Source organism: Platalea leucorodia (assembly GCF_965183815.1).
Source record: "Platalea leucorodia genome assembly, chromosome: 6".
Lineage (NCBI taxonomy): Eukaryota > Metazoa > Chordata > Aves > Pelecaniformes > Threskiornithidae > Platalea > Platalea leucorodia.
Window position 1 is genome coordinate 51265290 of NC_138828.1, and position 23444 is coordinate 51288733.

At 40.9% G+C, this 23444-nt stretch overlaps 1 protein-coding gene across 7 annotated transcripts in view; it reads left to right on the forward strand.

Annotated features, from left to right (window-relative positions):
• The first annotated feature begins 5005 nt into the window (after positions 1-5005).
• The window catches only part of TLR3 (toll like receptor 3), a 42645-nt gene continuing 24206 nt past the window's right edge, over positions 5006-23444 (forward strand). The window contains exons 1-7 of one of the 7 annotated variants that reach the window (XR_014228534.1): positions 5042-5095; positions 5632-5741; positions 7884-8332; positions 9769-9960; positions 11603-13428; positions 14094-14437; positions 16282-18374. Coding sequence is in view for 5 of the 7 variants with exons in the window: in XM_082315411.1 (XP_082171537.1) it covers positions 5633-5741; positions 7884-8332; positions 9769-9960; positions 11603-13428; positions 14094-14322 (2805 nt within the window). In the remaining 2 variants the exon portion in view is untranslated. Of the gene's footprint in view, positions 5146-5631; positions 5742-7883; positions 8333-9768; positions 9961-11602; positions 13429-14093; positions 18375-23444 lie in introns of those variants that run through there. The other 6 variants (XM_082315415.1, XR_014228533.1, XM_082315411.1 and 3 more) reach the window with 6 other exon arrangements.

Consider the following 23444-nt stretch of genomic DNA (forward strand, 5'->3'; position numbering starts at 1 on the left):
GATGCAGCAACTTGTATGTATGGCTGTTCTAATACACCTTAGAAACTTTTAATACCTGACAGCTGATGGGGTCTCCTTTCACACCACTGAAATTTGGTAGCATTGAAAATATATTTTGAAGAGAAAAAAATAACCTGAAGAATAACTTATGAAAGCCTGGAAACAGTGGCAGTGAGAGAGACAATAGAGAATTAGGTGTGGAGAAGAGATGTACAAAGAGAAGGTCATTGTAAAGAAGTAATTTTGGATTTGAAGTCAGTTGTCAGTACAGCCAAATATTTCTTGGGGGTGGGGAAGAAAAAAGGGTGGACTATGCAGGTGTGTTTGCATGTTTATTCACTTCTGTGCATCTTACCTTCTGTGAGCTGTAAGTGAATCTGAGCATTTTGGGCTTTCAGGACACTGACTACTGAGGAAAAAATGCAATGTAGAAAGATACTGGATATAACTGAATAGAGATTTTAGTAAATGGAAAGGTCAAATGCAGCTGTGATTCTTTTAAATACCACTTACCTTTAGAAGCTAGAGATTACATTGCCTTCAAAGGCATAGTCTTTAGCAGAAAAATATTTCTGAGAGTGGTAGACTTATACTGCTGCTTGCTATCTGTGTTGCAAGCATGAGTGTAAATCAAACACTGGTATTTCTACTTTATCATTGTGTTCACAGTGAAATCACTTGGTGTGTGGGCAAATCTGCATTGGGATATAGTTTTTCTGTTGGAAATATACTGTGAAAACAAACATGAAAATGTGCCAGAAAAAGGGGGAACAGCAAAAAAGGAAGGGATTCTGAAACCAGACAAATGCTGTGGGGAGATTCTAGGAAATAAACTGCTGCAAATCAAAAATGTTTAATATGCATGCTTAATTGCAAAAGCTGGATAAGAACAAGATTTTAAGAAGGCTGTCACCTTTTGGGGAGAGTTCTTAGAGGTAGAAATTGCCAAAAAAATATTTCCACAACACAAGAATACCCAACTCCTAAATTTCAGCCTCTTTACTACAGTACGTAAAAAGCTAAAAAATTTGATAGTAAAATATATATATATATACATAAATCCAGTGGCGCAAACATGAAACATTGTGATACCTCTTTAAAAAAATGTTGAAATACTGAAGTGGAGCATTTTGACCTTCTCTGACTAAAAGGTTAACTTAAAAGTGACTTCTCATTTCTCTAGTTCCAGGGTTCTCTTTGGGATTAGAATTCCCTTGATGGAAAGTAAAGGCATTAACATAGCACACATACTGGTCGTGATGCATCCTTGTTCTTGCTGGAAGGGTAGAAGATGCAGAGAAAAGGGTTGCAAAGGCTGCTTTTGTAACTGTCCCAATATAGAGAGGAGAGGTGGTTTTGAACAGGAATCCATCCGAGAGTTGAATTCTTAGTTCTCTAAATTCCCTCCTGGCTAAGCTCAGTAAAGCAACCTAATTGTACTGAAATGAGCTTTTGTGAATGTTCTTACTGTGCCAGAATTTTTCAGATAACGTGACTTGTTTTGCAGTTGATCTTTACAGTCAGTGCAACACGTCAGGAAAGGGTACACCACAGTGTCAGAGCTGGTGAGCAAATGCTGTGGAGTTTATCTGTACATGTCCAGTGGCATTTTGTATGCTATTTCCAGCTGACAAACAGTTTAGCCAGAGCCACTGCTCATGGCTGGCTACTAGATAGCTTAAATTCCAAACACTGGCTGGAGTTCCCAGCTACCTGCCCAGACTATGTTTTCAGCTAGGAAAAAAAGAAATGCATGGAAACAAATTCTCCTGCCTTTGATAAGCACCCAGAAGTTCAGGAGAATGCTATTGAACATAACCTGCCTTGCCCTGTTGATCTGCATGTCAGTCCTCAGATGTCCTGTTCCACTTTTGTGTTCAAAAAAAGCTAATGTTGTAATTCAATTTTTACAACCTGTAAATTAGCAGTGATGAGTGAGCAGCCTTAAAGGAACTATTGCACCCAAAAGGCACATGACCTGTTAGATTCTTCAACAGCGCAATTGAAGTTAGCTGAATTCATGTAAGCACAACACAGGGAGAGCATCTATTCTCCTGACTCAGGAGGCAGATACGAGCTTATGCTGTTGGCCACGCTGCCCTCCCTTCTAGTTGCCTTGATGTTGTAGATGTCCCTTGTCAAGACTTGCCTCAGATCTTAATTGTTCAGGTCTCTGCTCTTTCCCGCTTTCTTTCTGCTGGTAGCTTGGCTCACTTTCAGACTTCTTTACATTCTGTTTGTGTGAACTCATTCATTCATTGCTGCATGGGATGTCTAAATCCAACCACAACATATGGTGCTTCCACCATTTGAGTGTCTGATAATCATGGAAAGTGTCTGCATGTGTTCTGTTGGTTTTGGGTCTCCCCCCTCATGCTTGCAGTCTGACTTGCAGTTTACAAAAACACTGAAGTCCGATTAGCCATGTGCTAAGTTAATACACTTGTATATATTTGAAGATAAGTAGATTTCCTTTTTGCTTTGTTCTAGGCTAAGTTTTGGTGGCATGTTTGCTCTGGGAGTGTTCTGTGAGATACTGCGCTTATGTCCCCACCCTTCTGTGCTTATAGCTTGGATAAGCTTAAACTAGGTCTGTGCAGCAACTGGTTACTCTGCTGTTAGAGACACATGTGAAATAGCTGCATCTCCAGAATTTTGCCTGACTGCCTTTTGTCACCATTCAGAACCAACTGACTTGAGCTGCTTTTCTTGACCACCATGTGGGAGCATTGCCTAGTTTTGTGCTGTTTTCCTCCTAAATTATTCTCTAGGCATGTGGAGTGCTTGACTTTCCCCTCCATTATGAGTTTGCTATGTCATTTCCAGCACTTGAAAACATAAATACAGTTTAAAGTAAGCTACAGTAGTGGAGTTGTGGCAACTTGAGAGCCTGGTGTGATTTCACACCACTAAAATAAGCACAGATGTGTCCACTTTGTCCTCTGCCTCAGAAATACCACACTTGCTGAACCTGCACTGGTTGTGTATGCCCTAGAGTCTACCTTTCACAGTAATATCTGCTGGTTCTTGTAAATCATGCTGCAAAATATCTACAAGAGCTTTGTTGCTTTGAAATTTTCTGTAATAAAATAAATGTTTTTACCCCCAGTGCAAGTGCTCCACAAAAGGGTGGAGTTTTTGAGCACCCTTGTGCTGTTGTCTCCCTGAGCCACTGACACTATTCTAAGGTGATAGCGTTGGAAAGGCATTACTGATAAAATTAGCAGTTTCATCAGCATCAGATGGTTTTCCTCCATTGTGCCTGAAAAAACTCCAGCTTCCTAACAGTCCCTTATGTGTATAGGCAAGAGGATTGAGAGGGAATGAATTGTGAGGTGAGATCAAAGAGCAAATTTTATGTGTAGTATGAGTATGGTGTAGGGAGAGATGAGGCAAAATATCTGACAGTATTGCTATGCTGCAATAATGATCTGCAAAGGTTAATTATTATGTTTCTTTAACATCAGTGTGATCTCTACTGTTCCAAAGCAGTGGAGTTACAAAACACAAAGGGAAAATCCTCTTCAGAGTAACTTAATGTGACTTCAGGTGTCTGTGCTTATGATCAAATGACCTTATCCAGTGCAGAAGCACACAGGGCACCATGGCACAGAAATTTACTCTTCCCATAGCAAGATGAAAGGGAGGATCAAGGTTTAACTGTGAAAGGGGAATGAAATGGGCTTTAGAGCCTTTCAGCTCTAAAGGAGCTTGGTTCTGGTCTCAGTTTCAGTGTCCTAACTCAAAGAATAAATATTAATTTATATTAGGCAGTTGCTGAAAGAATTTAGAGAGTGAGAATATGAAGTGAAGGCCCTAACCTCTTTGGTAGCCAGCCTACCTCCCTGGGCTCTGGAGCAAATCTGTCGGTGGTCCTAGTTTTAACAGAATATAGGGTAGAAACCAGCACAGCCTCTCCCTGCTCCCCAGAGGCCCTGGTGGGCAGCCGGCTAACATATTCCTGTGGGCTGTAATTTCAAACACTTTGAAGAATTAAAGCTTTGAATGAAGAATTCTGGGTGAGTCTGCAGCTACCCACTCTCTACTCAAGAGGGACAGCACTACTACCTGAAAATTGAGGCTGAACTCGGTGCTATGGTTGTGTCCTCTGGGTGAGGGTGAGGGTGAGCCCTGCAGAGGATTTGGCAATGCCAGTGTAGCTGAAGCCATAGGACCTTTTGTCATGTCCAGGAAACTGATGGTCAGGTCCCCGGGAATGCAGGGACATGTGAATTCACATACAGTACGAAAAGTACTAAAAGCTGTACCTAAAACTTTTACTTGGACTTTTGAAAACAATTTCTTATTTTTAATACAGTAGAAAAATATTTGATTCTCTTGTAAAAATGTAATTATTACTTTTTCCACATAAACAAATTCCCTTTTAAAAAGGGATACTTTATGTGGCTCTGTAGGAATGTACTGGTGCTTTGTTTCTACATTAAAAGAGTAATATTCCTACGTCAGTCATCTGTCAGTCACCATATCTGCTTTTAGGATATGTCCTGAAGGATTTTCAGGGACACTGGAATGAGCCAGGAATAAACTGTAATGGAGTTCCGAGTAGGATTGTGTGATGCTGCTCATCTGTGAGACGCCTGCGTGCTTTAATCGGTTTCTCTCAGCGAGTCACAAGCGCCAGCCCGACCCTGAGCGTAGGGGCGATCCCCGCCCTCGGCACCTCTGCGACGGGTCGGGTCCGGGAAGGCCGGTGGGGTGGGGAAGGGAAGGGAAGGGAAGGGAAGGGAAGGGAAGGGAAGGGAAGGGAAGGGAAGGGAAGGGAAGGGAAGGGAAGGGAAGGGAAGGGAAGGGAAGGGAAGGGAAGGGAAGGGAAGGGAAGGGAAGGGAAGGGAAGGGAAGGGAAGGGAAGGGAAGGGAAGGGAAGGGAAGGGAAGGGAAGGGAAGGGAAGGGAAGGGAAGGGAAGGGAAGGGAGAGCGGCTTCCCGCCCCGGCTTCCCGCCCCGCGCCCCTCCCCGCTTTCGGTTTCACTTCTTGCGGCTCCGGGCAGCGCGTTTCCTCACGGGCTTCGTGCGCTGAGAAACTTGTGCAGCCCCTGGATGCCCCCCCCAGACTGAAGGAGATAAAGCCCGCGGCGGTAAGTGGATGCCATTCTTCACTTCGTAGCAGTAAATGCAGGTATCAAAGGTACGAAGCCGAAGTACCGCTCGGGAGTTTGGGCGATTTCCTTCATCTTGGATTTCTCTTAACTTCTAAGTTAGCAAAGTCGGTGCCACTGCTGTTTGCTTAATGAGTGTGCTTTGGTGCTTGTGCCCAGATGTGGTGTTCCCAGCTGGCAGGAGGTATTTTTGTGTGTTTTGAAAAAAGAAAAAGCAGCAGAGGTGAAGTGGGAATGTCCCTCCCTGGGAGATGCTGAAGGTTCCCCTGCTAAATTCTCCAGATTTTTAAAGTTCTTGCTGATAACATTAAAACTGTCATTCTTTCCTTTGTCTATTAAATATTATTCTGTAACACTGTCCCTTACATCTGATAATGGGTCTGTGCTTTCTTCACTGGATCCCCAACCAAAGCGTAAAACACCTAAGGGTGACTCCAGACTTCCTGCAATAAAAGAAGCAGAAAAAGGCAGCCCTTCAGGAAGTCAGCTAAAGAATTCCGTTTGTGTTTTTGCAGTATGTTTCTTTTGCCTTTCAAACTTAAAGATGAGCTTGCAACAACTGCCGAGGAGCCTGGCAACTATCTGATCTCTCTAAAACAAAACCTCCAAAGGATGCAGGCGAGAGGTAAAGCTTTTGTTACAGACAAGCTCCCCTTTTGTTTTCCTTAGCTTTTCCAGCCGATGGGGCGCAGAGGAATGAGGCAGGACAAGTGGTCCTTTATTTTCCTCAGCTACAGGGATATGGGTGCTGTGTTCAGCAGCACCTGTAGCAGGTCAGGCTGTCTGCAGGACTATGAGCTTCAGTTATTTGCTGTCTCCTCCCCTTACCCTGTTTCCCAGTGGCAGGGGAGTGGAGAGCTAGGCTGTGTGATCTGCAGCAGATGGGTCAGGCCCACATGCAGTGCCCAGCAGGGAATTGTTTTTTCATTAAGGTTTATTTTAAATTGTCTTTCACAGTCCTTTATGTATGTCTTTGCAATGCTTTAGGTCCCTTTTGCCCTTGCTTGTATTCCCACTCCCACTGGATTTTACCCTCCCTAAATGGCCAGGTTGCTCCTACAGAGGCACTCACAGGGTTCCCCTCTGGCCACTATAACATGGCCTTTTGTCACTGGAGCAGTCCTAATGCATGCCCTCTAAAAAGGCAGGTCACTTACAGAGCCAAACTGCTGGGATCTGAGCAGCTAAACTCCTGTTTGGCTGTGGGTTGCAGTGTCAGTTGCTCAGAGTGTTTTGTTATGGTAGTGAAAACTTTTCTCTTTAAAAAATATCAGTTCTAAAGGCTTTTTCTTTTTCTGTACAAATGTGCTGGTTTAATTTCTTGTTTCATTGTTTGCTATTGAGCAATAACCTAATGTGTTCAAAGGCAGATCATGTTAATTAAACACAGGTTCCAAGCAAAGGAAATTGTGAGCTGCAGAACTAAGAAAGCTCGTATTCCTGGGAGTTAGTCTTTCGAGAAGCTCTTCTAGTAGATTCCTGTTAAGTCTAGTAAGGTTAAATTCCCTTCTATGGCCTGTTCTGTAGTGGGGCACTGATAGTCTTCTCTACCTGGGAGCCCATCATGCTGAGACTTAACTCACTGGTAAATTGAGGTTGGCAGGTAGGTTCCAAATTTGTTGGCATAAGGCCCTACAGATATGTGTATATGGAGATTGCAGAGACACTCAAAGCTTCAGGGGTGAAAGTATAAGCTTTATAATAATAAAAAAAAAAAAAAATTGAAGCAGAGGAACTGAAGCTTACTGTTCTTTGCTAAAGCATGGAAAAATATTCTGGGAAGCACTCCCAAAGTATTTGTTCTCCCTCTACTAAAGAGCTCTTACAGCTCTATTCCGGTCAGAATTTGTGTGGAATTATTTTTTTTTCCTCATCCAGTAAAGCTGTATTACAATATCACCAGGTGAATGTAAATCTTATGGATACTAAATTGAAACTGAATAAAATATGAAAGTCTGAGATTCATCAGAAATGTAATGCCTAAACAGGCAGAGCCACTGAAGATTAGAGCACCAGTGGACAGAGATTGATATCCTAATGGGAATGCTCAAAACATATGGGGTGGGGTTTATAAATTCTTAAATGTGTAGGTTTTCCTGGAAGTATTTGGATAAATGTATTCAATCTATGGACAGTGTTTTCTCTACACCTTGGCTCTTCTCTGTTTCTTTCTCTGATTAGGTTGGTACTGATTTATTTTGTCTGCTCTTTCTCATACAACTTTCTATAGCCTGGTATTCCTTCTTTTGCTATGAGATGGAAAGACAGACAGAATTTTGTGTGGCTGGCTTATAAAAGAAAACCTGGCAAAGCCACTAAATTAAAGACGTGGTATTAGGCATTCTTACTGCATATAACTATAAATATTTTAAGTGTGGTTAAGCTCTGAGCTCAGTGATTAACACTGAGGGGCCTGTGTATAATTTGTCATATTATTGTATTTTACGCGTGTTAAAGCAATGCAAAATTAATCAGAAAAGGGAAAATGGTTGGAAATTTGCATTGATAATAGATAGTGTTGGTAGCTTTTTGAACATAATTATTTTTACGTTACAATACTATTGTTTTTAAAGAAAAATCTTAATTTGGAGACATTCAGACATACCTTTTCTGTAGAAATGAATGCTACATTATGGGTGAAAAATACTCAGTGTTTGCTCAATATAAAACTACATGTTTTTTGAGCCTGGCTTGCTTAGTCTTCAGTTTAAGATATAAGTTGTGTCAAAATGATTGCAATTTGTACTGTGTTCATTTGCCTTTGCAGATAAAACGATGGGAAGTGCTATTCTTCGGTGGAACAGCTTATCTGTCAGACTGGTGTCTGTCTGCTTGCTGTGTGCATCAGTTGGAAAGCAATGTCACATCCGAAATGAAATGGCTGACTGCAGTCACCTAAAGCTGACTCAAATTCCTTCTGATCTCCCAAACAATATAACGGGTTTGGACATTTCTCATAATCAGTTAAGACAGCTAGGTCCTGCAAATCTGACCAAGTACAGCCAGCTGGTTTACTTGAATGTGGGCTACAACAGCATCTCTAAACTACAACCAGAATTGTGCCAAAATGTGCCACTGTTGCAGATTCTGAAGTTAGAACATAATGAATTGTATAAGCTCCCTGACAGAGTCTTTGCTTCCTGCACTAACCTGACTGAGCTCAATCTAGGATACAACAGAATAAATATAAAAAATGATCCTTTTAAAACCCTGGAGGTAAGCTTTAGAAATGCACCTTTTCATGTAAATAAAGTATAAATAGGGAATTTACTATATTTTCCAGTGTGGGTACAGAACAGCTGCCTATTTGCATCTGAAAATACCCAGCATATAATCTTCATTGTTTTTCTAAAGAAAAGGCTTAGTGGCTTCTTGTGTTAGAGCACACTGGAGCCTCGGCCATCCTTACAAGTCAATGCTCTCCATCCCTTTTTCCCTATTGCATCCCATTGAGGCACCTCTCCAAACAGGATTTGTGCTGAGAGAATAGCAGAAGCAGATGACTTACAAGGTGAAGTGGATGGTTTGCAATCTGAGTTGCCTGGGGTCTAAAAATGGTAGCTAGCCTCAGTTCTCAAGGTCAAGGTGTAATTACTCAGACCATGAAAGCCAGTGCTTAGGCTGAATGTAGTGTCTCCCAGGACTTTGGGGACTGAGAAAGGGATAGTAAAAAGGTTTTTACTCTGTTTTTCCCGGTAGTTTACATGTGGTTAAATATTCTTCTCTGTGGCATCTATGAAGCTGGGGTACCAGCACAGGAGGCAGGAAAAGACTATTCCATTGTCTTTGCACCAAGCAGGGGATCATGCAGAAGGAAGGGCCTAAGGACAAAAGAAAATAAAGACAATGTGTGGATACTAATTGTTGTACAATGTTCTAATGAGTGTGCGTGTTGTTTTGAACAAGTCTGAACTTTTCTGCTAAACTAAGTATTCCAGTTCAGTTACATAAAATGTGCTTGCTTGCATTGTAGGACTGCTGACTCTCAACTAAGTACAAATGAGTACAGCCAGCTTCCATGCTGGGAACAGAACCGATGTTCTGGCCTTCCTCACTTTGCTGCTGCCCTGTTACTGATGGAGGCCAGGCTTGGGGCACCTCAAGGCGCATTCTGTGGAGTCACCTTCAGGGTAGCATCTCCACCCCTGCAGGTGCAGGAGGAGTCTGAGCACCTGGGCTTGAGCTGGGGTATTACGAGGCGTACAGCACTGATCTTTGTAGGCTGCTACTGCACTCCTCTTCCCTTCCTCACTTCCATTCACGGGGGTGGACCACAGTGAAGAGCGTGGAACGCAGGGTTTAATACTGCTGTAGTTGTAACTGCAGCCAGCTGTAGGCTTTTGCTTTTATCACTTTATGAGCAGGAAGGCTTTCAGTGAGTTAAGGAATTTTAGATAAAGTAATTCTTTGGTTTGCAGTGGATATTTTAGCAGGTTAAGACCATGAATGCAATGAAAGTTACAGGTGGGGAAGATAGAGAAGGCTTCTTCCTGCAAGAGCTTGAAAGCTGCCATTTCTCTGTTACAAATTTATTTCAATTGTAGTATTGCAACTAATTCTAATCAATTAGACTCTAATGCAATATTTCAAAATGGTTTTGTATTATATAAAATAAAGAATTTTATACTTTTCTGTTTGCATCTTCTCCCCAGAACTTGAATATTTTGGACCTATCTCATAATTTTTTGAAGTCAGCAAACTTAGGATTGCAGCAACAGTTGAAGAACCTTCGTAAGCTCATGTTGGGTAGCAATCAAATCACTGAGTTAAAAAAGGAAGACTTCCGTTTTCTTAGCAACACCTCATTGCATAGTCTTGATTTGTCATCAAATCCACTGAAAGAGGTAGGAAGCATTTCAACAGAAATTCAACAGGTGTAAGTATAAAATGAAACTATCCTGATGTATCCTTTATGATTGTATGGCATTTATGTTACATTTTTGATCCTCTGAGGTCAAAGATAAAAACCATTCTATTGTATACGGCATTATTCCTGACCTCCAGTAGTGACAGACAATTATTTTTCTCCCACTGAAATCAGCAAGAGCTTATGTGTAGAGGAACCATCAGATGTCTCAAGCAAGAGCTAGATCAAGTAGCTCTGTGAACCCTTACCAAATATTTTCTATGTGGGACTTTTTTTGTATTGCTGAAGATGAACAGCTGACATACGTTCTAAGTGGGGATAAACTGTAATATTATGCAAGGCTAGTTATACAATCTAGTTCTCACTTCCTAGTTAATCAAAGAGAACTTTCATTTGTTCCTGTGGGGTACCACAGAGAAATGATCACTGCAGAAAAGTACACTCACTCTTTAAAAAAAAACAAGTGGATGTTTTCTCTGCCACCTACCTCACTGTTCTCTCTGACCCTCTTCTCAGTGTTACAATATGATTCTTTGAAGAGTGATGGTAAGTGTTGCAGTTCTAAACTGGTGGGCCCTCAGCATATGAATACTGAATTTGCATTGAATTTGCTTGGGTTTTTTTCCCAGTTGATTGTCCTGTAAAGAACCTGTATATTGAAATTACAAGAATATTTTAAAGTGGCATAAGCTTGTACCACTGCTGAGAGGCAATCCCACTGTCCTGTTTCCCTTGGCTACTTCATCCCTCCCTCTGGTACAAGCTTTAATGAGGCCATGCACTGGATCACTGGAGAAAAAAACTCTACAGTTGTTTTTTTGTTTTGGTGAGCTTGTAGTCAGGCTGCTATCTGGTTGACCCTATGACTGCATGTATGGCCATATTGGCACAAGGGTACTGTGTGTGGATAAGCAGATGGGACTGCTCCTTTCTTGGGCAGTGCTACTTTATGCTAGTTTAACCTGCTCTGATTTTACAGTACTGCTGTCTGAAAAGCTGCCTTATGCATTTGAATCATTCTGACAAATGGAGTATTTAATCATTCAGCTGATATCTGAATCAAAATGAGGGGCCAGCACTACAATGGAGGCTTGTGATGTATATTGTGGAAGCAGGTGTGTAGTATCACGTTTCATGAGTGTAGCTTCTGCTCACAGAGAGAAACTGGGTTTCTTCTTGGCTGTCTGAAGGCCTAAATAACTTTTTTACAGTATATCTGCTTTCGCACTAATATATTGGTATCCCTAGTAGATACCAATAACAGAAAGGGGAAGAAAGAGATGATCTCAATTTTTAAGATACTTCTAGTGAATGAGTTTTATTAGTTGGATACAAAATTGTAATTAACTTGCATCTCAGTAAGCAACTTTCTATCTTCTTCTAAAAGAGTACTACTCAGAATTATGATAATTATGTTACAAATTTTAGACCTATTATTACAAGAAGTATAAATTCCAAGAAGTGTTCATCTGAACTTGGCTGTGGAAAAACCTGAGTATAGGAGTTATATTCTGCTACAAAAACTCACTTGAAAACCTTTCAAAATTTTGGCTTTATGGGGCTACTTTCTTACATAATCCCCTTGTTTAGGTCAAAACTCTTTTTTCTTTTCCTTTCAGTTTCACACAGGATGTTTACATGCAATTGGAAATCTGTTTGGCCTCATACTGAACAATGTTGAACTTGGTGAAAATCGCACAAAGAAACTTTGTGCAGAATTATCAAACACAGCGATTCAGAACCTCTCACTGAGCCATGTGAAGCTTTTGAACATTGGCAAGTCAACTTTCCAGGGACTGCAGGGAACAAATCTTACAGTTTTAAACCTGTCCCAAAATTCTCTGTCTGTGATAGAAGATGACTCATTTCAGTGGCTTTCAAGTTTACAATACTTAGACCTGAAGAATAACAACATTCATGTATCTTCACGTTTATTTTATGGATTATCCAGCCTCAAATATCTGAATCTGATAAATTCACTTACTGGGAAAATTGAAGATTTTTCCTTTCATTGGTTATACCACCTGGAGTACCTTATAATGGATAATAACAATTTTCCAGGAATTACTGCTAATATGTTCACAGGTCTGAACAACCTGAAATACCTGAGTCTCTGTAACTGCAACATAAACTTACAAAGAATAACTAATAAAACATTTTCATCACTTGCTAATTCCAGTTTGCGGGTTCTCAACCTCACAAAAACAAGAATCTCTACAATAGAAAGTGGGGCATTTTCCTCCTTGGGACACCTGAAAATTCTCGATCTTGGTCTCAATGAAATTAGTCAAGAGCTCACAGGTCATGAGTTTAAAGGTCTCAATAATATACAAGATATTTATCTTTCCTATAATAAAAACCTGTCTTTGAGAAGTGAATCATTCATTTTTGTCCCAAGCCTTAGAAAACTGATGCTGAGGAAGGTAGGTTGCAGTAATCTGGCACTTTCTCCTTCGCCTTTTCATCCTCTACAAAACCTGACTGTCCTGGACATCAGCAATAACAACATAGCAAACATAAATGAAGACTTGTTTGATGGACTTCACAAACTTGACATTCTGGATTTACAGCACAATAATTTAGCCCGGCTTTGGAAACATGCAAATCCAGGTGGCCCTGTTCTTTTTTTAAAAGATCTTCCCAACTTGCATATTCTTAATTTAAAATCAAATGGGCTTGATGAGATTCCAGTTCAGGTTTTCAAGGGTCTGTTTCAATTAAAAAACTTGGATTTAGGATCAAATAATTTGAATTTGCTTCCAGCAACTCTGTTTGATGACCAAGCCTCTCTGAATTCATTGAATCTTCAGAAAAATCTGATAACCTCTGTTGAAGAAAAAGTGTTTGGCCCAGCTTTCAAGAGCTTGAAAATACTAGAGATGGATTCTAATCCATTTGATTGCACCTGTGAAAGCATTGCTTGGTTTGCGGATTGGCTTAATGTGACCCAAGCATATATACCTGGATTGAGGTCCCAGTACGTTTGCAACACCCCACCTAAATATCACGGTAGTCTGGTGTTGCATTTTGATAGCTCAGCCTGCAGAGACAGTGCTCCATTTAAACTTTTGTTTGTGATCACTACCAGTGTTGTGATGCTAGTAATTTTTATTGTTCTTATCATCCATTTTGAAGGGTGGAGAATAGCTTTCTACTGGAATATTTCAGTAAATCGCATACTTGGGTTTAAAGAACTTGACAGACAACACGAAGAGTTTGATTATGATGCCTACGTTATTCATGCAAGACAGGACAAGAATTGGGTGTCTAAGAATTTCATCTCTCTGGAAAAAAATAACCACTTTCAAATTAGGTTTTGTTTAGAAGAACGGGACTTTGAAGCGGGCGTATCTGAATTTGAAGCCACAATTAACAGTATAAAAATGAGCAGGAAGATTATTTTTGTTGTGACTGAACACCTCTTAGAGGATCCCTGGTGCAAAAAGTGAGTAGGATATAAAATTGTATATGTAAGAGAGAAAATTTCTTAACAGATTTTTTTTTTAACAAGGTAATCTTTTTTGCTGTGTAATTTAATAAAAAAATACCATTTAATTAAAATTCCGTGCAAATTCTACTTTAATATATTTAATTAATATATTGTAACTTCAGAAAATTCCTAAGTTAATAAAGTTAATTGATCCACATGTACACTAGTGGAAATTTGAATCTCTCAGTCAACATAATTTTTTTCAAAAAGTCAAGCTGTCATCTGTGCAGCTTGCTTTACTTAAAATGACATGTTTGAAAAAGAGAAATAATGGGTGAGATCACTAGCATCCAAAGATGTTTTTTATTTGTCTTTAAACAAGTCTTTTTGCCTTTCTTATGTAGTGATCTTGAAAAGAAAGGAACTTTGCTAAACAAGGCTATATCAAGATAGTAGTCTTAGGTTATATTTTTAGAGGATGATTTTTTTCTTTAGTCAGAAGGTAACTAATTTAACATAAGTAATGACAATTTTATATCACAGAATAGATGTTAAGACCCCTGTTTGAGTCCAGTCCTTGAGTTTGCAATGTGCTATTATGTGAGCTATTAAAAGAACTGTGTGTCATTTTTTTCCCTCCACATGAAAGAAAACGTGTATTTTTCTTATTTTTGCTTCAGGTTTAAGGTGTATCATGCTCTTCAGCAAGCTATTGAACAAAGTCGAGACTCCATCATATTGATCTTTCTTCATGATATCCAAGACTACAAGTTGTATCATGCACTTCACCTGAGAAGAGGAATGTTCAAATCTCGCTGCATCTTGAACTGGCCAGCCCAGAAAGAACGAGTCAGTGCATTTCATCAGCAATTAATGATGGCACTTAAATCTAATAGTAAAGCGCACTGAATTTTGAAAGTACAGATTTGAATTACGGGGTCATTTTATTGCGTATTTTCTATCATTGGAAAACTATCAAGCCTTCAAGAAAACCTGAAAAAAGTTTGTCTTGCTGGAAAGATATGTAAGAGTCATTATAATTTAAATTTACTTGTCTATATTCACGTCTTGCTGATATTTTAGTTCACCTGCACTGAAGTGACATGTTAAAATGGATCATGATCAATAGTCATTTCAGTCTGTGTATCAAAAATGTGGTAGAAATTCTGGAAAGCAGTGAGAATGACTGATGTCCTAGGAAAAATATCCATCTGATGTAGTGCAGAAAAGACATAGACTGTCTACTTAAAAGGGATAGGTAAAAGAGAATGCAATAATGATAAAATAGTAAATTCTGTGTAGAAGTTAGAGTGGACGCTGCTGCTTGCTTTCATAACACAAGGGGAGATTCAGTGAAATTAAAATTGGAAAGCTTTCTATATGAAGCACAGTAAGTAACATGGAAAACTATTTCTGTAGTTGAAACCAAGAAACATAGCAGAGTTTCAAAGTGAGTTTTAAAACCTTTGTTTTAAGAGAAAGCCACAGAAAGAAACTTGACCCTTTGAGCAGCCTGCTCAGAACATGCAGTGAAGGATTGCTTATGCCTTCTGGGTGGGGCTAGTACTGGTGATGATAAAAAACAGATTTTCAGGCGAATAAGTCAACTGATTTAATCAATGTGGTATGATAAAAAAGAAAAATTTTTCTCTTCCCTACTGAAATTCAGAGAGCTGGCAGAAGGATATTTATGCTGAGAGATGTCACCTTAAATCTTTGAATGCACATAACACTATATGTGGGCCATTAAAAAGAACTTGAAATCAGTGTGAAACATGGCCAAGGCACAGCTGGTGCACCTGTATAAAATGAGTAAAGGCATAGATATTTCTGTAGCGTAACCAGAAGACAGCTTTGTGGCGGAGGTGGTGCTACTGTAATTTCATTACTGCAATTGTTGTTACTGGTGAAGCAAAAACAACAACAAAAAATAACCCCCCCAAAAGAAATAGTTTTAAACATATCAGAAATATTACTGTGACTACAGTTACAGGTAGACTGGGAGAAAAATTTCAAAAGTAGACTAATTTCAAATTTTGTTTCCTTTTTCTTTATGGCTGTATATAGTTTTGCCTTTGATAGCTAAAAAGAAAATTGTGAAGAAAGTTAGAATTCTGTAGTTTAATTTCTTATATATTAATCCAGTTTGTTTTTTCCTTAACATACTTTACAGAAACATGGGCTAGTTGGCAATTGCCATAGCATTAAGCTTCAAACATATGGGCTAGTAGCTTGATCTGGAGAGAGCTGAGAACCAGCAAAGTGCGCTCTGAAAGGATGTTCATAACGTTTGAGACTGGTTGCAATTTTATGGAGTGTTTAGTCACAGTCTAGTGTAAATTAGACACTAAATAGTAATTTGTATAGTTTTGTTAATATTTAATTGCTGCTCTGAGGACCTTATAAAACATTGTCAATTTTGAGTAGGTGTGTGATCCTTCATTAGCTCAAGAATATTTTAAATTGCTTTTTTCCCCTAGCATTTCCCTCATCAATTTCAATACCACCATTACTCCAAGAATGCTGTTTTACTGCTTTAAGAAAACACCTTTCAGATAGTTCAATACTTAACATTCTAAGCAACTTTTCTTGTAATTTTTTTATATGCATAGATGAAAAACATTAGTTTTTAATAGGTTTGTATGTCCCATGATAAAAAACAAAAATGAGAAAAATAATTAATGAAATAGCTTTTGCATGCACCGAAGAGTAAAGGGGGTGTAGACTGTCTTCACTTGATCAGGAAGTCCTGAGTGAAAAGAAAAAAGGCTTTGTTTACAGTTGAAGTGATAGATGATGATTCCCTAATTACAGTAATAGGATTATCCCCATTGTGATGCTTTCGTCTCATCTTTCTGACCTTTTCAGGCGAAGTGACAAATTCTTTCTTCATGCTTAGACCATGAAAGTTGAGGAGGCAAGTCGGTAAGGATGGGGTGCCAGGTATGCACCATGTCAATCGTTCTTTCTCTTATTTAAAGACTAACATGTGAAAGGTTTCCTATGTTTCCTAAATCTGTAATGACACACAGTAGCAGAATTTCTCATATCACAGCAATATAAATTGTTCAGAAAATGTTAGCAGTTCAGATGGATATTAAAAATTACATAAAGATGCAGAGAATGCATGGAGAAATGACGAGGTGAAATGTGATACAAGAGGTCAGACTAGATGATCAAATGGTCTTTTCTGGCCCTTAGACACACTGTCATTTGTCAGGGTTTAAACTCTATAATCTTGTTACTACAAATGCCCCCAAAATCGGTCTCAGAACCTTAAGGAAATACGTTATGGATGCTTAGTTTTGTAAAATAGCTAAGAATACAAACTAAAAGTACTTGCTGATGAGTGAAAATTATTTTAAATAATAAAAATATGATGATGCCTTCTATACCGTTATTTTAGTACCTATATTCAGTTTAAAATAATTTACAACAGAAAAAGACATTATAAAGGCTCACAATGAGAATTAGACTAATGTTAAAAACAAACAAACAAAAAAAAAAACCCCACAAAAGTAATAAGCATGGGGCCAATGGTAATCATCAATTATACTTGACAAAACTTCCACGTAATTTTTCCCTGTTTGTCTGAAAGTTAGCTCCTTCTGCTCTGCTCCTGTATGTTTGTTTGACAATATTATTGAGTAAATAAATGGGCTTACTGTGGTGAAAAGTTGTGAGTGCTTTTGGGATTAAGAGTCTATATCTGAGCTGGGTAGTTTCTTTGCGGTGGGCAGTATCAGACTATATTATGCTGATTTGCTGAGGAGTTGGGTACCAAATCAGTGAAAAATAGTTCCAAACTTGTAGTGTCAAAGGTATTACCTAGGACTAAAGAGGAATCATCTGTATTGAAAGCAGAATATCTAGAAGACTTGAGCGAGACAGAATGCCCAAGTCTGTAGATTGGGGGTGGAACCTGACTGTTTCTGTGGTTCTTGAATGGCAGGGAGTAGTGAACAAGTTACAGACAGTGATGTTCATAATAGGTTCTATTCCAGGTCTTAATGCAGTGTTGCTTCGGGGCTGCAGCCGAGATAAATATACTACACACCAATGTGCTCAATTATGCTACTTTCACTGTGGCTCTGTCAAGGCTTTTTGGCATTGTGAGGAATAAATGCAGATCGTGCTGCTGTTAGGTTTATGTGGGCCTATTCCATGAGGTTTGGTCAGAACATACTTATTTCAGTTTGTAAGAAGAAAAGGCCAAGAATATCCCAATTTCAAATCTCAGTCCTGTACTTGGTGTCGTGTGTGCCCTGCTCTGCCAGCTCATTGCACTCCCTGGTGTGCTAGGAAGACAAGGCAGGGATAAAATTCCCTGCTTTGTATCCTTGGTTGTCATCTACTAGCAGCTGCCAGCTTTAAGTTGATAGTGCAACCAGTTGCTTGATGTATGATCCTGGGCTCGTACGTATACAGGAACTGTACTATCTTTCAGCCCGTGCTGTTCTTTTGGATGCTGCCAAGGGCCATGCCACCTGCCATATTCTGAGTTGACACAATGTTTGCCCTGTCCGTAATACCAGCCATTACAGTGTCCCCAAACTGCTGCTGGCGTGACTGCTCTCCATCCAGCCAGACAACCCTACGTTGCAAAGCTAGTGCGGTATTTGCCCTAGTCCCTGCTGGCGTGCCTCCAGCTGCCTGGTATTTGTAGCAAGAGAGAAAGGTCTTTGATCCCGACACCCTCTACTGCTCTCCAGGCTGCCTGGCGTTGTCGGTAGCATCTTTGCGCGTGGGCTGTTGCTCCTCGCAGGTGCCTGACACGGTGTAAAAAGGCGTGCTGCGTTGGGTCGGTCTCGCCCCCTGACTCCGCTAAACCCCTTCTGCGCGCAAATGCGTGCGCTGTGCGAAGGCAGGGTGCGAAGCGGGGCCCTGTGACCCTGGCAGATGGAGTCGGTTTCTGCGGTTGAGGTGGGATTTTAATTAAAGGGAAAATGCCGCGCTTTATTTCCGTGACTCACAGGCTGCAACGGGTTACTGCCCCGCGCTTCCACACGCCTCCCGGCTGCCCAGGCGGCTGCCAGGCTTTTTGCAGCCCGCCGCGGGCGGTGCCTGCCTCGGCGGGGTTTGTTTGGCCTAGCAACGCCCGCGGGGCCGGCGGGAGGCGGCGGGCAGCCCCGCCCGGGAGCGCCGCCGCCCGGGCCTGCGGGGGGCGAGGGGGCTCCCGCCTCGCCGCCATGAAGGTGGCGGCGCTGGACCCGGGCGCGCTCCTCGCCGAGCTGCGCCGCGCCCCGCCGCCCCCCAGCCCGCGCCCCCCCCGCGGCAGGGCGGTGCCCCCGCGGGCCGCCGCGGCGGACAGGGAGCCCGGGGGCCGGGCGGGCGGCAGGGCGCTGCTCGTCACCCTGCCCGACATCGGGGAGGAGGCGGCGGCGGAGAGCGACGGCGAGGAGGCCGCCTGCAGCCCGCGGCGCCCCGCGTGAGTGCGCGGCCCCCGAAACCTGCGGGTGGGGGGTGCCCCCTCTCCTCTGGGGTTCCCCCCCCTCCCCCGGCCTTCTCCGCCTGTGCGTGTCCTGGGGGGTACTGACCGTCCCGACGCTGGAGTTTCCTTCCCCCAGGGGTATGCTAGAGGTAGGAAAGGGCATTTTCGAGAGCAAAAGCGATCGTTTGCAGGAGAGCTGTTTTCGGCGCCTGCAAGGAGCAAAGAGTTGGACTGTGCTCAGGGTCCCGCTTGTAAGGCGGGCGGCTGTATGCCGGGGGAGCGGAGGTCAGAGCCCGGCCCCGCATGGGTGGAAGAAAACCGCCCTGTCCCCGAGGGGAGCGACGCCGCAGGCTTGGAGGAGAGGCTGAGCAGGGGGAGCAGCCCAAGTCCAGAGGGAGCGCAGGGGGTGCTGAGCTCGCGTAGGGATCGTAAAGATACCACAGGCAGGTGTACGAGTTGTATCAAAGTCTGTCCCGAAGTTAAAGCTGTGCATCAAAGCACACATTTCAGTCGCTGCCTTGTAAAAATCTAAAGGGTCTGTAACGGGTATGAAACTTTGGATGCTTCTGTGTTTAATCTTCAAGCTCAACCTTGAAGAAGTTTAGGTTTTGCTGAAGATAAACATGTAAGTAGGTGTGATGTAGGACTCGGTGATATTTTGCTGAAGCAAAGGTATAGTAAAGCAGAAAGTGGTTTCGATAGTATACCTAAAGTAGAAGAGCTTACCGAAGTCAGTAATAGTTGTATTACTGTATTGGTGGAGTATGTTGTACTCTTACAAAAAAATCCCCCACTACTGTGTATATGACATGGACATCTATAATTGCTGCCTCTGTAGTACTAAACTGTGCTAGTCTGATATTACTGACAATCAGAAAGACATTAATATTTTGTCAGATGTCAATAGGAATTAATATATTTTGGAAAGGTAAGTTTTTAACTCTCTAGGACTGAAATCTCTTTAGTACTCTGTTAAACTTTCAGATGGGTTTTAGAACCTCTACTTTTAGTTTAGTTCCCTGGCAGAGAAATTGGGTTTTTTCCCAAGTGTCCACAGTCATTAGAGAAGGTATGTTACAAGGTAGGCACCTATTTAGTCCTTTTGAAATCTGTTTATGGGCCTGATGTCTGTGAATGTGACTGATGTGTTTTTGAATGTGCTGATAGTGCTTGCTTCTGTAAGCTTTAGTAGCAACAATGTCTTGAAAATCACTGCCTGCTCGGGGGGGGGGGGGGGGGGGGGGGGGAGGGAAGTGTTTTTCTTTTCTGCCTGTTTAAACTGATCTGTTGATTTCAAGGAGTGTCTCTAGTTCTTGTGTTGCAAGGCATAGCAGTCATTCGTTCGTCTTCTAGTTTATCTGCCTCTTCTATGATTTTGTAAACCTTGAGCACATCATCTCTTAGCCTTCTCCAAGAGTCCCAGCCTTTTTAGCATTCCCTCTGAAAGTGGCTCTCTATTCCCTTAATCATGTTTGTAGCCCTTCTCTTACTCCAGTATGTCTTTCTTGAGATGCAGGGACGAGAACTGTGCAGAGTATTCATACAGCAGCAAAGTGACACTTTCCATTTCTGTCTCAGTAGCCTTCCTGATCGTGATGAGTGTTTTGTTGGTGGCTTTGGTTGTTGCTGTATATTGAGTCCATGATGACTCCAGGATTGCTTTCTGAACTGTAACTGCCAGTCCCAGCATCACGTAAAGGTGCTTTAGATTTTTTTTTTTCCTGGATGACCATTGACAATACATATTTGTAAATACATACTTTTACCTAGGTATTTATGAATTTATTTTAGCAAATAGTAAATGAATTGAAATATTATAGTTGCCAGATAACTAAGCTATGTAACATTGTGAAAATAATACAAGTAGGAACACAATCCCTCCCTGATGTATTTCTTTTATTTTCCCTACTCCCATCTAATGTGTTTGGTTTTGTTTTGGAATAAATTGTGAGGTTCTTCAGGGTTAAACTTTTTCTGTGTTTGTGTAGAATAGTAGCTTTTCTGGAATAGGGAGGTTAATCTGTTTTGAAGTGTATCGACAGAGTTCTGTTTAGAAGGTATTTGATGCTTTATATAAACAATACCAGAGCTAAATCAGTGTTGTTGCCTATAATTTCCCACTAGTGTTTTGTTGGGTTTTTTTTCCTAGTACCAAAAATAAAGCCAAGTATAATGCTGTATGAGCCGGTATTCCCATTGAAGGGCTGATGACTTTTATCATTAAAAAAAAATAAAAGGATGAAATTCAGTCTTAAGACAAACTACTTGGTTGTATTGCAATAAAGAGTAAACCCTATTGCATTAAAACTGGTTGTGTGCAGCAAAATGCTTATTTTGGCTTGCTATTGAAACACTTCTAACTGATATCCCCTAATTATCCCCTAACTGTTATACTTTTGTATGCATGGTGGCATTTCAAATATTTTATTCATAGCAGTCAAGCTTATTCTGATAAGGTATTGTCTGTCTTCAAAAAAACAAAACCAAACCAGAAAGATGTAGAAGAAGGAATAAGATACATCACTTTGACAAGGAAAGTCTATACCTCCACATTAGCATTTTTTAATTAGATGGTTCCACTTAAGCTTTTAGAAGAAGCATCTTAATTAAATATTAAAAACTTTAGTATTCCTTGCCTAGAGTTCAGATTTGAATTTGTGAGTTACAGAATACGATATTATATTATTGATAGTTACATGTAGGAAGCTTTTGCTTACCCAAACAAAGTTCCTCTGTGACAAGTTTTATTGCTGTTTAAAATGTTTTAAAGACAGTTTCAATGGCCAGTGTACTTTCATTAATAGCAATTTCATAGAATTGTAGAATAGTTGGGGTTGGAAGGGACCTATAAAGGCCATCTAGTCCAACCCCCCCCTGCAATGAGCAGGGACATCTTCAACTAGATCAGGTTGCTCAGGGCCCCATCCAGCCTGGCCTTGAATGTTTCCAAGGATGGGGCATCTACCACCTCTCTGGGCAACCCGTTCCAGTGTTTCACCACCCTCATTGTAAAAAATTTCTTCCTTGTATCTAGTCTGAATCTACCCTCTTTTAGTTTAAAACCATTACCCCTTGTCCTGTCGCTACTGGCCCTGCTAAAAAGTCTGTTCCCATCTTTCCTATAAGCCCCCTTTAAGTACTGAAAGGCTGCAATAAGGTCTCCCTGCAGCCTTCTCTTCTCCAGGCTGAACAAGCCCAACTCTCTCAGCCTTTCCTCACAGGGGAGGTGTTTCATCCCTCTGATCATTTTTGTGGCCCTCCTCGGGACCTACTCCAACAGGTTCGTGTCCTTCCTGGGCTGAGGACCCCAGAGCTGGAGGCAGTGCTCCATGTGGGGTCTCACCAGAGCAGAGCAGAGGGGCAGAATCACCTCCCTTGACCTGCTGGCCATGCTGCTTTTGATGCAGCCCAGCATATGGCTGGCTTTCTGAGCTGCAAGCACACATTGTTGGCTCATGTCCATTTAACTAGGAATAATTGGTTAATAAATGAAAGGATCCATTATATGTCTTACTATTTTTTTCTTAGGTGCTGACAAGTTGATAGCAATCAAAATACACTGAGAGTGCAAAATAGTGAAAATCTGGCACTGATTTCTTCTTGTCTTTCCCAGGTACTTTGAGTTTTCTGAGCTCTGCAACTACCAACAACTGGTCCTAATACTGTATAGGGCTAAACTATAGCAGTACTTTGTAGGATTTTACATTTACTGTTTATTTACATAGTGATTTCATATCCTTCTAATCAAGTTGAATGAGCAGTAATGCATAAATCTGTCTTCAAATGGAGAAAAAAAATCCACGTTTTATTACTGTTGCTTGAAAAAATATATTCTGCTATTTAAGATCATGAAATTCCTTGAGAGGATAATAAGATGACTTATGCTACACTTACCACAATATGCTGGTGACACCAAGATACATAGATTCTTTTTTTAAGAAACATTATTGCTATCCTAACATGTGGCAATAACTAGAGGAGATAACAGCCCTTAGCTGATCTAAACGTAAACTGGGCAAGGCTTATGTTGTTATGTTGTTTAGGAGTAGGTAATTTTGTAGAAATTAATTATACTGCTCCCCATTTTCAGGATAGTTCTAACAAATGGAAAAAATGTTTGTGAACTTGGTATGAGAACGGTAGCTTTATCTGCGATGTAAAAATGTCAGTGTCTGCCGCCAGCTTTTATTTCTCAGTAGCTCAAGCTTTGGCCTTCAAAATTATTAACTTTGAAAATGCGGGTATAAGTAACTTGATGAGCTGCAGAAGAGGATGGAAACTTGGATTCCCTGTCTCCTGTTTTAGCCACTAAAAGCAATAGATCTCTTTCACGCTATAATGCATACTAACCTAGATAGAGCATTGCAGTGTTATTTAGCTGCTCATTTCCATTGTTGTACCAATCTAAAAGACTAGATGTAGTAATGTGGTGGTTTGCCATGGTCTATTTTTTTCATTGCAAATAAATGTAAAAGAGCTTAGAGATAAATTTTATTTTTACATGGTACTACGGAAGTCAGTATTCCTCTAGATGGATGGAACTAAAAACAATTCCTAACATTTTATATTATTATATGTAACGTAAAGTTTTTAGTGAAGT